The 15148-nt window shown below is 42.2% G+C and overlaps 1 protein-coding gene across 1 annotated transcript in view; it reads left to right on the forward strand.

The window, feature by feature from the left end:
- The first annotated feature begins 737 nt into the window (after nucleotides 1–737).
- Nucleotides 738–15148, forward strand: part of atp2a3 (ATPase sarcoplasmic/endoplasmic reticulum Ca2+ transporting 3) — a 43022-nt gene continuing 28611 nt past the window's right edge. Inside the window, exons 1-3 of the mRNA XM_086225600.1 lie at nucleotides 738–1083; nucleotides 13150–13167; nucleotides 13474–13556. Coding sequence (XP_086081726.1) covers nucleotides 966–1083; nucleotides 13150–13167; nucleotides 13474–13556 — 219 coding nt within the window. The 5' untranslated portion in view covers nucleotides 738–965. The remainder of the gene's footprint in view (nucleotides 1084–13149; nucleotides 13168–13473; nucleotides 13557–15148) is intronic.

A 15148-nucleotide genomic window follows, 5' to 3' on the forward strand; every position in this document is an offset into this window, starting at 1 on the left:
GTGGCTAGTGGCTAACAAGAGCTACAGCAACAACTTTAAAACTAACCAAAAATGTCAGTTTACAAAGTCTCAAGATTATCATTTGTAAAAACTGCATCTTCTTTATTTAGCGATATACTCTGTAATCCACAGACTCGTTGATTTGTTAAAGAAAAAACCCAACTATAGCACTTTTAGTTGGGTGCTTAGTGACCACAGCGCAGACTGAAATGTTAGTTTGTTCAAATCCAAGTGTTTGTGGATTACTGAGCATACAGTTGCAGAGGATGTGGATAACGCTGAATCAGGCATAGGAGAGTCAGTGAAAGGATGTGTTTGGACAGTTTTGTTGTATTGTTGCTGTAGCTTTTGTTACATATCGTATATGAAAGACAAAATGCACTTTTGTGAGGAAGAATCACTTTCTCTCTTTGGATTAGTGGTCTGGTTGAGGAGGATTTGACAGCCAATGCCAGAACCGTGTCTTCGACGAAGGCGCTTGTGTGGTTCAGCTCAAGGGGCGCTCATGTACAAGCAATTAAGCACAAACACGATCAAAAGATTGACATATGATAAGAGATTGTAAATCCTCGGAATTTACCGCTTTCATGCGGTTTTATTCAGGGATGAGAGGGTTTGTGAAGACGTCGCAGGAGGCAGCTGAACCATGCGCTCAGGTAAGCGCAGCCAATGGGAGCGCAGGAGGGAGTGCTCAAAGAAGAAGAGGCGGCGCACCCCTGAGCACACGCACACACTCACTCTGCACACCTTCAGACCGAGATGAAGTGGTAAGAGCAGCAGCAGACGACCCTCTGAGCTACGGCAGCTTGTGTGTACCGCGGATCCGGAGGATTTCTTCCAGTCAGGGGGGCAGGTGACCGCGCAGCCGTCTGAACGTCCATCGGTGGACATTTACCTCTCTTTCATCCTCCACCGACTGCCTCACTCAACTACATGATCATCCTAGCCTAATTTACTCCCCCAAGATGGAAAATGCGCACACTAAAACGGCGGCTGAAGTTTTAGACAACTTCAGTGTGAATGAAAACACCGGGCTGACTCAGGAGCAAGTGAAGGTCCATTTAGAGAAATATGGAGCGAACGGTGAGTAGTACTGCGGTTTATTTTGTTGATATCTGCTGCTGCTGCTGCGCATTTCAACATGCCCGTCCCTTAGCCAAGGAATCCTACTATTGCCGGTATATTTCTGCTGCAAACATGTATCCCCCTCCGGCACACACTCTTACTGACGGACAGATCGCGCATCTCTGCTCCAAGTTGCAGCGAACTGAGGATCTGATCTCCAGAATTCATTCATAATGAGTCGTGATCGCCTCATGTCACGTTCAGGTCAAGTGGCATCGTCTAGTTCAATTATTCTTATTCAATATGCAGCCTGTGTGTGTGTGTGTGTGTGTGTGTGTGTGTGTGTGTGTGTGTGTGTGTGTGTGTGTGTGTGTGTTAAAGCTGACATTCAGCAGGGATCAGGAAGTGTAGGGTAGCCTCCTCAGACTGCTGGAATAGAAGAAGATGGTCTTTATAATGTAAGAAAATCTGGATCAACCTGTTTTCACTTTCAACAGTTTACTTTCCTGTTCACATTACAAGATAACAGGGATGTGAGATTATGACGCGAGACGAAAAAGATCTGAATATCACAACTTCTGCTTTTGTGTGATAATCATTCAGGCATTCAGCCTTTCACTAGAGTTTTGTGAGTTTTTATTTGTCTTCGCAAGACGTGTTAATTGATTCAGAAGGCGAGCAAAGCCTTGCTAGTATCCGCTCTTATCAAGTGGCTCTCCTCTTAGTCTGCTGGTGTTTGATGATTATTTTCATGTCAAGCAGCCTTGGGGGACCTGACATCACCACACCTTCCCCTTCCTGGCCTGTCATTTGCATGTGTGGCCAAGCTGTGCCAGCATGGCAGCATATTGTGCAAGTCCAACACTAGCCCTTTTGTTGCAGAGCCGCCACTCTACCCGGGGGCTTGTGATGACTTCATGGAAAAAGCAACATCTTGCCATAGATAACATCTTTCGCTTTGAGCTGTGAACTTCCTGCCTGCATGAGTGTATATAGATAAATGCTGAGGGGAGGGGGGATGCCTTTTTCCCTCTTATGGGCTGACTGTATGGGGATATCCACTCAAGCTGCACAAGACATAAAGGGGGTAAAAAAAAATCCACCCTAAATCCTCTCAGGTTTGTCAGTAAGTACCATTGCAGAGTGATGCACGGCTGGTCTCCCTCTGCTCAGACACCACAGACTTTGCGGTCGACTGCAAGGACTCCATCTGATCCTTGGTGTTTTGTTCTGTCCGTTCAAAGCTTTTCACTGATGGCGCGATTACCTCACTCCTACTGACATGCCTGCTCGGAGGAACGCAGAATCTCATTATCAGCAGCACCCTAAGACTAAATCAACACCTCTACTAACAAGATCTCCACTGTGCTGGAGTCCCACAGTTCATCTTTGTGTGGAAGCTGACACGATATGCAGTCATTTCACTGTCAGGATGCCGTTTCAAGTGTCGAAGGAGGACACTTGTGAAGTCTGATTTCTGAGAGGCAAGATGGGGCTTAAACACTGAACTGTCCCCTCATGAAAATGTGCGTGTATTAACTCATCCTGCAACAAACTAATACTGCAGCTAGAACTTTTATTTGAATAAATCAGTATTTATCATTGATTAGTCCATGTTCGGTCTCTTCAACAGGGAAAATGTATCTTTTTAATTGAACAGGGCTGTGCAGTAAAACCAATACAGTAATATATCCTGATATTTTTTGTCAGTATTTCAGCACTTCATATCTACGTTAAAAACAAAAGCAAATTTACCCTTCCTATAGATGTCACTCCCTGGCTAGCTGTTGTCAGACGGACACCATTAGCAGCACCTTCAGCATAGAAACTTGATGTTTGGCTGCACTTTGGTTTAAAGACAAACCGGTAATGTGATGGATAAAACAAGTGCCGTTTTTTTCAGCTTCATCATCGTTCAAGTGTCTTTATTTTGAAATTTGCAGTAAATACGTTAAATTGTATCTGTGATAGAAGTGGTCCTTAATCGCCAGCTCTAAATGTTCTGGGAATCAGGTTGACCTTACTTTGTTTGACCGGCAGACCAAAACCCAAAGATATTCTGTTCACCATTGTGAACGACCCATCATAACTTCTCATAGGCTGAAACCTCTGGTTTTATGTCAAAAAAGTCCTGAAAGTTTTTTCATCGGTTTTTAGTTTTCTGTAGATCAACCAGCTAATCATTGTAGCTCTAGCCTTGTCTCCTCATTCGATGTCATGGAAATGTTTTGGTCCGCTTATGGGCCTGTCATTGATGACATGCTCTTGCCTGTTCATTTGTCTTTAATTGACATATAGCTGAAGCTAAACCTGAACTATAAAGTGCTTCAGGAATTAGGTGGTGTTGTTTTTTTTGTAGGCCATCAGAGAAATTAGCATGACCACGGCTTCCCTCAACCAGAAGTAAGTGGGATTTTTACATTCCATTTTGGATTATTGCTGAATATAAACTCTGACAGACAAAAGTTTATGAAACTTTAAAGACTCGTCTCACATGATGATCTTCACAAGTACAAAGCTTGCATTATGCAATGAAAAAACTCCACCGCAGACCAATGACTTCAGTAGCTCCGTGCTTCTGTTTTTGCTGTGATGATGTTTGTAGCTTCGTTTAACTACTTTTTAGCAACTGCCATTTTGAAGAAACGCTAACAGTTTGACATTCATTTAACAAAAAACCCAGTAACTTTGAGATGAGGAAACCAGCAGCGCTCACTTACTTGCGGTGGGGGATGGGCGGTGCAAGCAGTGCATGTGTTCATGAACTTCTTTACACATGGCTTAATTTAAAACAATTCTCTTTTTTTTGGTGCAAGATGATAAGGCGAATTTCTTTAGGGAGTCCTATAGTTCTGGGTAAGAACCTCAGATGTAGCTTCTCAGTGCCACGCGGCCAAGGAGGCTTCTCGTCTTGACACCTCATGTCCTATAATAGAGGAGCCATGCTGAGCAGCATCAGAGAACTCCTCCTTTATTTTTAAACATGAAGCCCCCACCTCTACTCTGAACTGTCTTTGCTCCAAAGCTCTCTGCACTGCAGAAAGAAAGGAGGCTGCTGAACTTTTCCTCACACCTTTCATTTATGGTCCAATCGCAGCCCCTTTAGTCTGACTCATACACTTCACACACACACACACACACACACACACACACACACACACACACACACACACACACACACACACAGCAGGCTTGCTAATTTACTGTTGAGAGCACAGGATCTGACAAGCAAGTGATGATTTTTTACTGCAGGTGAATCAATTCATCATCTTGCCTAACATTTTTTTGTTTTATGCTTTGCACTGTTCCAAAATGCTGTCGGAGCGAAAGTTTAAATTTAAAGGTGAATGGACAGGAATTATTAATGAGAGACAATTTCTCTTTTTAAATTACTTTTAGAGTTGTTGGAGTACAGTTGTGCGACATATTCTGGTTGAGCAACCTACGTTACGATGTGTACACAATGTCAACGCTACATCCAATATTCCTGCTTTTCAGCCTGTATATGAGGCAGTAGCTGCCATCATTATCAAAGACCAGCCTACCTGCCTTTAGTTTATCAACAAGATGAATTAGCATCGTTGAACTGATTTTTTTTTTTTTCTTCACACGTTCCTGATGCAATCCGTCGTATGCCTGATGAATGGTGGATGGCATCCTGGTTAAATGATGTAATGTTGCTGCTCTTTCCTCCCTCTGCTTTCTGCCATGAGTAATGATAACTTCCTCTAGTGGAATCTCTCACAGTGTTGTGTCTCTTCCTGTTCTGCAACTCCACATCAAAGGCTGTACGTATACTCACTCTTGCATTTGAAACAGACATTTCCTGCTCCTCCTCTTTCACACTCGAGTACATATTGCTCCTTCATCAGGGGTTGTCAGCCTAACTGTCACATGTTCTGAACGTCCTCCAGTAGAAATGTGTTAACAGTGGTGTGAGCTGAGAAAGCAGACTGAAGGTGTAGAGAAGTCATTTGGAGTCCGCAGGGTGTTGAGTAACTTATCCGCTCCAGTGGGCTGCATGTTGGCCTGCCGAGCTTCCTTCATCCTGATCATGTTCTAGCTTGTCTCTGGTGTTGCCTTCCTCCCATCCACCCCTGCATTTGTCAGTCACCATCATGTCCTGATGGTGAACGACGTTGAGTCACTGAGCTTGATGCCACTGCTGCCCAGTCACTGTGCTGCAACATGGTCCAGCCTGTTCAACAGCGCTTGTTTTTAGGGCTGTGTATAATCAGAGCACATGCCACTGTATGTGGCTGCCTTCAGTGAGAGGGAGAGAAACTGTTTGCAGCTAAACATGTTGTCGGAACAAGTTCGAAAAGCCAGGTGTTGGAATCCAAAAGAAAACGCAATCCTAAAGCTAGGTAGTGCCTAAAAACTGCTTTGTGTTGTAGAAAATTGTATTTGCAGTAAAGTGTATGTATTTTTCTGGTGGTTTATGTATGGTGGACTCCTAATAAAATATAGTACTATAATAAAGTTATATGTTGATGTAATGGAGGCTTTTGTGTAGAGCAACTATGTGGCTTACTGCTGTGTTTTCATTACCAATGGAGCTCAGAGCAAAAGCATCACTTCATTGTTGGTTGTGCTCCTCTTTACCATTTAATGTCATTATCAAGGAGCGGCATTGACCTTCACGGGCATGTTGTAAGTCCACGTCTTGAAAGTGACCCCATCTTTTACAGTGTCATGTTCATTCAGACTTAGTTTGAATGGCGTCCATTGCCTCTGGGCTAAGATCAAGCAGTGTTATTGGATGGAAGTGTCGCTCTGGTTTCCAAACCTAGAATAAAACCTATAAATAGTGGGGTGTTAACACAGATATTTCAGTCTGCTGTTCAGGGGATTGATGACGTTTTTTTCTTTTTTTTTTCTCAGCCGTCATTTCATGTGATTGGCTACTGGGTCTTCTTACAACTGTAGCGTTAAAAAGGAAGCTTTGAGTCCCACAGAGATATCAAATGCTGTGCTAATCACCTCCTGAATATCACACTCTTCTTGACAGGCCTTTCTTTCCACTTCCTCTGCAACACACTAGTAGAGCTCACCACATCAACAGTGGTCATTCATAAGGGGTTGCTTTTAGAAAAGAAAATTCTTAACATTATGTGTTCATTTTAAAACTAGAACCTGATAAAGGTATTTGAGATGCAGGCTTTGGAAAGGCTTAAGATTAGGTCATGACAGCTACATGAAAAAGCAACAGCGCAGGGGCCAGTGTTTTCATTTTGTTGGCTCCTTCAAAGTATTTCAGATATGTGCCCACTGTAAGACAAACACCATGTCTTAATTAAAGGGGTATAGTTTATAATCAGCAACCGTATCCATTTCTCCAACTAAACTAATAACAGAGTGTGATTTTATTTCTAGTTTTCATGGTTTTCAACCAATTGCATCCTTTTAAAAATGTGTTTATATTAAGTGAAAACGCTTCACTAAGGTAAAGGACTCTGTCCTCTCATGGCTCCTAGATGCTCTGAGAATGTTCCTAAATCCCTCCTGAGCTTGGACTTCTTATCAGAAAATATCAGCCAAGTTAGGGCAGAGCAGGACTATTTATTGTGGCCAAAATAAATCATGATAATAATACTGTCACCATATCTTCAAAATGTTGGACAAAACTATAATATTAATGTCAGATCCATCTTTGAAATTGGTCTCTGTGTGTTTTGTAGTGAGGTGCTGAGTCTTCAGGCGTATCTGAACAAAAGACTATGAAAAGTTCAAATGTTCTACACAAGGGAAGGGGGATGATTTACAGTATTACCATGTTTTATGTCATGATAAAGTATCAAAATATCATGTTACCCCAAGAGCAAATCCATACCAGGTAGTGCATTCGATATTTGGGTTGTAGGTTACTGATGTGTAGCTGCATTTGTCACAGGAGGAATATGAGGGGGAAGCTGCAATGTTTTTTTACCCTGCATGTGCACCATCACCAGGAAGAATCCAGTCTCCCCTGATCACAGCTTGATGATGTCAGAGACAGGCCAGCCAATAAGAAGAAGTAGCAGCTGTTGAGCTGAATCTCAAGTCATGTTCTGCCTTAATTGGCCAGAAAATATAAAACCTCAACTTTGAAATGTCTTCTCTTCTTTTGACAAGACAGTCTCTAAGGGATGAGCAACACAAAAGAGCTCATCTCAGTGCAGCTTTGGAGGTTGATGATATTTGCTATATGTCGCCGGAGTGTGGGAGATTATCAGAAAATGACAGATACTCGTACTCTTCTTCAACAGTGTCCTTTTTCTCCCTCTTGCGAGAATGATGGTGTTATACTTGCCTAAACTAATGTCAGTTTAAAAATTGGGTTGTGGATGTGCAACCACGTTTGGAACGTTCACTGAATATTAGTTGATCTGTAAGAATACTTTCAACCTGTGCTGAATTTGACAGTGCTATTCTTGCATTATCGATTTATTTTATTTTAACTTAATTAAAGGAATATTATTTGAATGCTGTAAGAAAAATGTTGTTATAGTTCTTACAAATACAGTTTTAGATACAACCCAGATTTCATCCATACACCTCTTTCAAGATGACCTCAGCCCAACCCACTGAAAGAAAGGGGGAAAAAAAAGGACAAATTTTCCCCCACAATGTTAAAACATCTGCCCCAAAATTCTGTGGGTCCTTCTTTGGCCCACCACTCCCCCAAGTTTGATGGAAATCTGCTTCACAGCCTCCTTGATAGAGGAAGTAATGATGGTTCTAAGATTAAACAATGATCATCAGCCATTATTATTTTTCTTGAAATGAAACATCGTTCAAAGTTCTGATACTGTTGAAGTGCAGCTGTGCAGTCTGCTTTGGGATCCGTAATGAGCTGCTGCTCATCTTGACTCCATGTCCTCCTTTCATTATACTGCAGAGAAGTGATTAGTGACTTGGGACGACATCGTCCACTCTGCTCCCATTCTGATGCTAAGGGTGGGGGGGGGGGGGGGGGGGGAGATGTGGGTACCTAAACATAGCTACTGACATTGGCCCACTTGACATACAAGTTCCTCAGAGAGGGGAAGTCCTCCGTTGACATTTATGTAAATGACGGATGTGCTGACTGCTGATGTCTCTGGTGTAGTTACCTGTTTTGCCCTCTGTGTAGCAGAGATAATAAGGTCAGCCAGGAAAATGTGCTGCATTTAAAAATTTCTCGTTTGATATGGTTAATGCATTCAGACCTTTCCAGTGGGAGAATACATTAGCAGAGTGAGCGGATATGAGGCGCTATAATACACTGTGTCATTAGGGGTTACCAGTGTTATATTTATAGGTCTGTTTTACATTCTCTGGATGCAGCAGAAGCAGGGTCTGCTTATCCTCTGTGCACAGCCTCAAAGCAATACTTAGCCCAAAAATTGTATTTTATCTATCAAGTACTCACAAACAGGTGTTGAGAGTTTGCAGAGACTTTTTTTTCCCCCCTCCTGTAGTGGTTTTACAAACTACTATGTAGAATGAGCCAGTCACATATATTTTAGCTTGGAGATAATAGCAACACTAACAACAACAACAAACAAACAAACAGCAGAACAATAGCATAACTGCCCAAAAATGACAGTTTACAAAGTGAAGCACATCAACCAGTATGGTTCGCAGTTTATTTTATCCAGCTGTATACTTAGTAATCCACCAACATTGAGCAGTTTTGCTGTTGTTAAATGTCAGTCACCATCAGCTTCAAGCTAAATATTCGTAACTGGCTCCTTCTGCTTTCTGGAATCAAAAAGAAGGGATGCAGGGGTGAAAAAATACACATTTGTTAGCTTAAGACACCTATTTGTGAGTACTTTATAGGTAAACACTCTTTTGTTCATATCACTTGAGCTAGCTAGCTGCTTATTAGTATGTATGTATGTGTGTGTGTGTTTGTCTGCTACTGATGCTAACTGTATTAGCATCCAATGGAGGCCAGACCAGAGTGATTGGAAGAAGTGTGTGTGTGTGTTTTGATGCCGGCAGTCAGAGTGGGCTGATTGCATAACTCCTGGTAAGTTTTGATGGATGCATTACCTGAAAGGCTGGTTTTCATAGAGCTGCCATGAACCAAATTGCCATGACAACGACTGCAAACTTCCTCATGTTTGTAGTTTATGCAGGAAGATGTACTTGTTAATACTGCTTAACCACACTCAGATGTGATGTTTACTGGTGGTTCTGCAATTTGTGAATGGACTCAGTCAGAGGAGGGAAAGAGGAGCTCCTTTATCGGCAGATGGTTTGCAGTGCAGATAGATCGACTGCCAGTTCCCCCTGACTGTTTGGACACAGAAACCAGTTCGCTGCTGTTGTTGGCAACAGTCTCCAGGAAGTGTCTCCCCTCTGCTCAACGCTGCCTCTGCAGCATGTAAACAAGCTCTTTTATTCATTGTCTGGGCCTGAAGGGAGGAGGTGGGGAGGTGCTGTGGGGACATGGAGAGAAGTGAAGTCAGTATTCTGGAATGCGCCTGGGCAAGCCTCTGGTTGACACGGCCCAGATGACTGTGAGGGAATCCTTGGCTGAGGGAAGCCGGGGAACCCCGCTCAACACCTCCAGCCCTCTCCCTCCCTCACTTTCCCCTTTCGCCTGTCTTGTCCTTTCAGTCAGTCAGTCTTTGTCTCCAGCACTCCAGTCGCAGCCAGCCTGTCTGCCATAAAAAACATTATACAACTAGGGAGGCACAGTAATGGGGAAACAGGCTTATGTCAGACTGCTGGAGCATGGAAAACAGCAGAACCCACTTCTCCACATTTCTTCTGCTGATGGCAGCCAAAGTTTCCCTGTGACTTCAACTGTGTCCAACCTGACCTCTGAAAACCCTCCAGACAGCAAGTTTGAGAAGCTACATGGTGACTTAACAGCTATTATTACACAAGCGGAGGATGGTCTTTGGTGACACCACAACACAACTTTTGCAGAAGGATCAGCCTTCCAAGGAGGTTGTAGACTAATGGAGAGGTTCAAACTTTTCATCTCAGGACCCCCAAAATTCAACTGCTAGAATTATAGCAGTTATTATACTGCATTTATTTTCAGAAATAATGAAGTCCTTTTTAATATGTTTACAAACTTGATGACAGCCACAGTCGTTGGCCAGAAATTTCATGTTCAGATTGTTGCAATATCTCAGAAACACCTCGAGGAAATCTCCAGTGCTCAGAGGGATATATTTTGACGGACAAAGGTCAAGGTCATGGAGGCACACAGCTGCCAATCATTTTTTGGTTTCTGGAAATCATTTTACAAATACCCCTCCACTACAAAAATACACATATACAAAAATTAAGAACCCTTGTCTAGCAGATTATGCAAAGCTAATAATGCTCATCAGATCATGTGCAGGTTGACTGCAAGTTACACTATTTTATCGCAGCCTCTAAGGCATTCTTTCCAAGGAGTTTCAGTATTGATAAAAGTGGTGTTAGGATTGCAACCTTCTCTTTCTCACCCCCTGATTTCATTACAAAGTGGATTAGGGAGGTGATTCGATTTTTTTATTCATTTTACTCTGCAAAGTCTGAAAAAAACATTTGATTTCAAAGCCGAGGAATGACTTGAAAAGTCGTGCTCGTTTCTCTTTCCACCGGTGGCATGTTTAATGTGAGTGGCTGTGAGGGTTTTTTGTTTTTGGAAGGAGGCTGTGACTCACGTCATGGCCCTTCCTCTTTCCAACCCCTCTTGGTCACGTTTCCTACTCGTGTAGCAAGGTCTGGTGAAAACATGCTGGAAACAGAGGATTTCCACTGGCTCTAAGGAGTGTGGGGCTGTCATTTAGGGTTACAGCTCATGTAGTGTCGTCTAAATTTAGTTGCTTTTTCCAAATCACTTTCTAATGTATTAATCTCTCAAACACACATGCCCTTGTTGCCAGGATGTATGAAAACTCTTCCATAAAACAGCTACTTTGTTACCTCCGAATGTACAAACCTCATGCAGACAAATGTTCTCTTCATCAGCTTTCAGATGTAATGGATTGTTCACCCTTTCAGACTTGTGTTGGACTTGACAAGGGTCTGACACACACAGTGACTACGCACACTTGTGTGTCACTGGGGTGACACTGACCAACAGTGCTTGTCAATCGGAGTGTTTTTTTTTTTTTAAGTATGACTGATGTGTTTTCTGCTGTGTGACTCATGTGTGGTGGGTGTAAGAGTTCTGTTAATCAAATCTGAGTGGATGAAGATCCTCAGTCTGTTTCAAAAAGCTTAACCACAAATTACAGCTGAATGGCAGACAACAAATGACAAATTAACGTGCGAGAATAAAGTGATCCGCTTGAGGTTATTCTCTGGGTTGTTTATGCAGGAACTTGCCTACATACTAATGCAGAATAGGTTTTATCCTCTGTACTGACCACCGAGACTGAGAACTAAAGTCTGTCATGCAATTCAGAGGCTGAAGCTGCTGCGTGCATGTCAATTACTGCAGTGCTGATTGAAGAAATGTTGCCTGGGAAGTTAACAAAGGTTATTTTAATGTTGAAAGTGACCTTTAGAAGGGGTTCAGCAACCAGTGCTGCCGGATAACAACAAAATCCTTCCCACCAGTACTTTTGTCAACATTTACATTGCTCTTGACTTTGAAAACAAGATGCTTGCCTGCTTGTTCACAAAATGAGAGTATGATTGTGACACGAAAGTTAAGTTTTCTTGTTTGCCATACTCAAAAAGAATTAACGTCCACATAAGATTCAACCTATGATTTTTTTCTCTACTTGATAATAACATCATGATGGCAATCATATCATACCCAAAAAATGTATTGAGTTCTCATAAGAAAAAAATTTCAAAAAAAGCAATCAAATATTTAACTGACCTGGCATTGTTTGGATGCTGATACCAGTATCAGAAATGACTTCCCTCCTTCTGGTCTGTTACTATGTACATTAATGCAGAGATTGGACGCCACATATTATCCCTCACACAAGACCTTGCTACTTCCAGGATAGTTTTGTTATCTCTGACTAATAATACATACGAGAGATCACCTCTTCTTGGCTACTCGAAACAGTTGCCTACACAGGAAGTTGAGCTGTTCTTCTACTGGCAGAATTTATTAATATGAAACATTAGCTGGATAGAGCAACTGCAGAAAAATGTCAGCAATGTGCCAATACTTGTAAAATCTCACCAGGAAGATGTGTCAAGTATCAGGGATGTCATTGAAAGTGTCAAAGTACATGATGAAGCAAATGTCTCTGGATGATTTGTTAATGTTTTACAACCTGAGCCAGGTCCTACAACAATGGTGGTAATCTTATCATATCCATTTAACAGATGTTTAAAAAAAACATGCAGACACTGGTATCAGATCAGTTCTTACCATCGGAGGAGAAACCAGTTCAGGACATAACTGAAGGACAGACTGAACTAAACAATGACTTCAGCGACCGTGTGCTTTGCTTACATACTTTATAGAACTAACATATCACTACAAGAAGCATTGCTGGCTCAGTATCCACCATACACTTTTAGTAAGTACAACCTGTTTGGAATGAAGTCATGATTTATTTTCAAGGCTGTTAAATGGGACTTGGGCTGCCTCAGAAACCAGCATCATTTTAACACAACTAAACTTTGTGGTGGTTTGAACCCATCCCTGATTCAGTTAACCTTTATAAGACCAATCAGGCTGCTATCACAGATCTGGGTTGTTCGTTTCTTAGCAGGTTTTATGGAAATTACTGAGCTCCTGGGTCAATATTGGACGACTTAAGCTGCATTCAAATGTATCAGAGGGGAAATCTAAATTTGCTTAAGTTGGGAGTGCAGGGAGAATTAATTGTCTTAATAGCAGAAACTAGTTGGACAAGCAGTCATTCAAGTCAGACATGAGACAACAAGACGAGATGTGGCAGACTAATACTTGAAAACAACATTTCTGCTTTGCTGAATTCCTGTTTTTGAGCATTTATTCCTCAATCAGGCTGGATTTGCAGAGCTATTTATCTGCGTCTGTGCATATCAAACTCAGATCAGATTTATTAACTGCTCTTTGTATTTTCCCTCCACCCCCACCCCAATCCTCTTGTCCACTCTCTGCGGCCCCACCAATTCAATTCCTCTACAACCTGCGTGGTGTGACATCTACAGAGCTCCCGGCTGAAGAAGGTAAATATTGATTTTTCCAGTGAGCTGCTATCCTCCTCCCTTACTTGATTAAATGTCTTGACTCGTTTCTTCTCTGTAGACCGAGTGGTATGTACGTTACTGCAGCTTTCCGCAGATGGATACACACCACTACTTTTATGTAAATACAGGCATTGTCTTACTTCACAGCTGCTTATCGGTGCCGGTAAACTAAAGTCAATACATCTTCTATATCCTTTCCATTCCTAAGGATATACCTTTAGTCCTTGCAGTAGAAAAAAACTTAAAGTTGAGTGTGATACATAAAAGTGTGTGTGCATATTGCAGGGAAGTCCCTGTGGGAGTTGGTGGTGGAGCAGTTTGAAGACCTCCTGGTCAGGATCCTGTTGCTAGCTGCCTGCGTCTCCTTTGTAAGTACAATTGATGCTCAAGTGTACCTGATGGGAGTGGAGACTAAAATTTGACATTTACCATTAAATTACCCGCTAATGAACTGCTCTGTTCACCTCAGATAGCTTTACTCCCCATCTCACTTCTGTTCAATTCAGCTTGTCCCCCATTTTTTAATGTCTCAATACGTATTACAGGCTTCCCCATACGGTGTTGACATATTTGCAGTGAACAGGGAAAGAACTTGTGAACTGGGAAAAAAAAAACTATCAGTCAAACGTCCCTCTGCAGCAGCCCCTCTAATTGTGACCCTGGTTGCTGTCTGAGGGTGGTGGAGGTCGGAGAGGGGTGGGGAATCCTGGCTGCATATTAACTTATTTTTCCATCTATTACAGCACGTCTCTGGTGTCTGGGAATGGAATTGCTTTTGCTATTTCTGAATCTAGGAAAATTGCTCTAAATATGTTCATGACATAATATATCTTCAAGTGGTCTTGTGTTGGTGAGAAGCTGGGAGTGCAGGCGTGGGCTGTAACTGCAGGACTTTGCAGTGTGGGCTCACTTGTGCTCATGTAAATCAGGCTTTTGCTTATAGTGGAACACAGCCTGCCCTTTCCACTGTACATTGTGAAGTATTAGGGTCTTTATATAAGACCGATTCACTTGATAATAAGCATCTCGGATAATATTTTAAAAATAAGCTCCTTTATTTAATTTTAAGGAAATCTTAAAGGAACATGGCTGCTGCATAAACTTACTGCATCTCGTCAGGAAACTTGTCCCTGGTATGTGTCTGACTCTGAAACAACATGATCTCATCTTTATCAACATTTTGTCACAGTGAATGTTTAAAACGCCCCACGTTCAACTAATACAGGCAGAAAAGTCCATTTGAGACTACTTTCTAAATCTCCGCTGCTAACATTAATTGCAGCTAAGCTAACTAGCATTCAGCTATATTGTATGAGTCTGAAGCATGCATCCAGAAAGAAGGGTAGCTATAGCTTTATGGGGGGGTTTTGCACTAAAAATGATGGACAGTTAGCCTATGACCCAAACTATTGGTGTGCTCTAAGGTTTTCTTGACAAGATTGTTTATAAAACAAGTCTTTTTTATCTCGCTGATATACGATTTGTTACACTTTTATGCATAATGAGATTTGTTGAGGGGCGGCATGGTGGTGCAGTGGTCAGCACTGTCGCCTCACAGCAAGAAGGTTCCAGGTTCCAGTCCTGGCTCCAGCACGGGATCTTTCTGTGTGGAGTCTCCATGTTCTCCCTGTTCCTGTGTGGGTTCTCTCTGGTACTCCAGCTTCCTCCCACAGTCCAAAGACATCAAGAGGGGACGAGGCTGATTGATACTCTAAATTGACTGAGAGAGTGAATGGTTGTCTGTCTCTATGTGTTGGCCCTGCGATGGACTGGTGACCTGTCCAGGGTGAACCCTGCCTCTTGCCCGTAGCTGCTGGGATAGGCTCCACCCCCCTGCGACCCTGTACAGGAATAAGCAGAAGAAAATGGATGGATGTAGATTTGTTGACAAAAGACTGTTTCTTGCAGCGTAATAGTTTCAGCACACTAACTAATCTCAGATAAACAGTATAATCCCTAA

This window comes from Aulostomus chinensis, chromosome 15 (genome assembly GCF_037954235.1).
Source record: "Aulostomus chinensis isolate RoL2024-O1b breed Wild chromosome 15, RoL_Achi_v1.0, whole genome shotgun sequence".
NCBI lineage: Eukaryota > Metazoa > Chordata > Actinopteri > Syngnathiformes > Aulostomidae > Aulostomus > Aulostomus chinensis.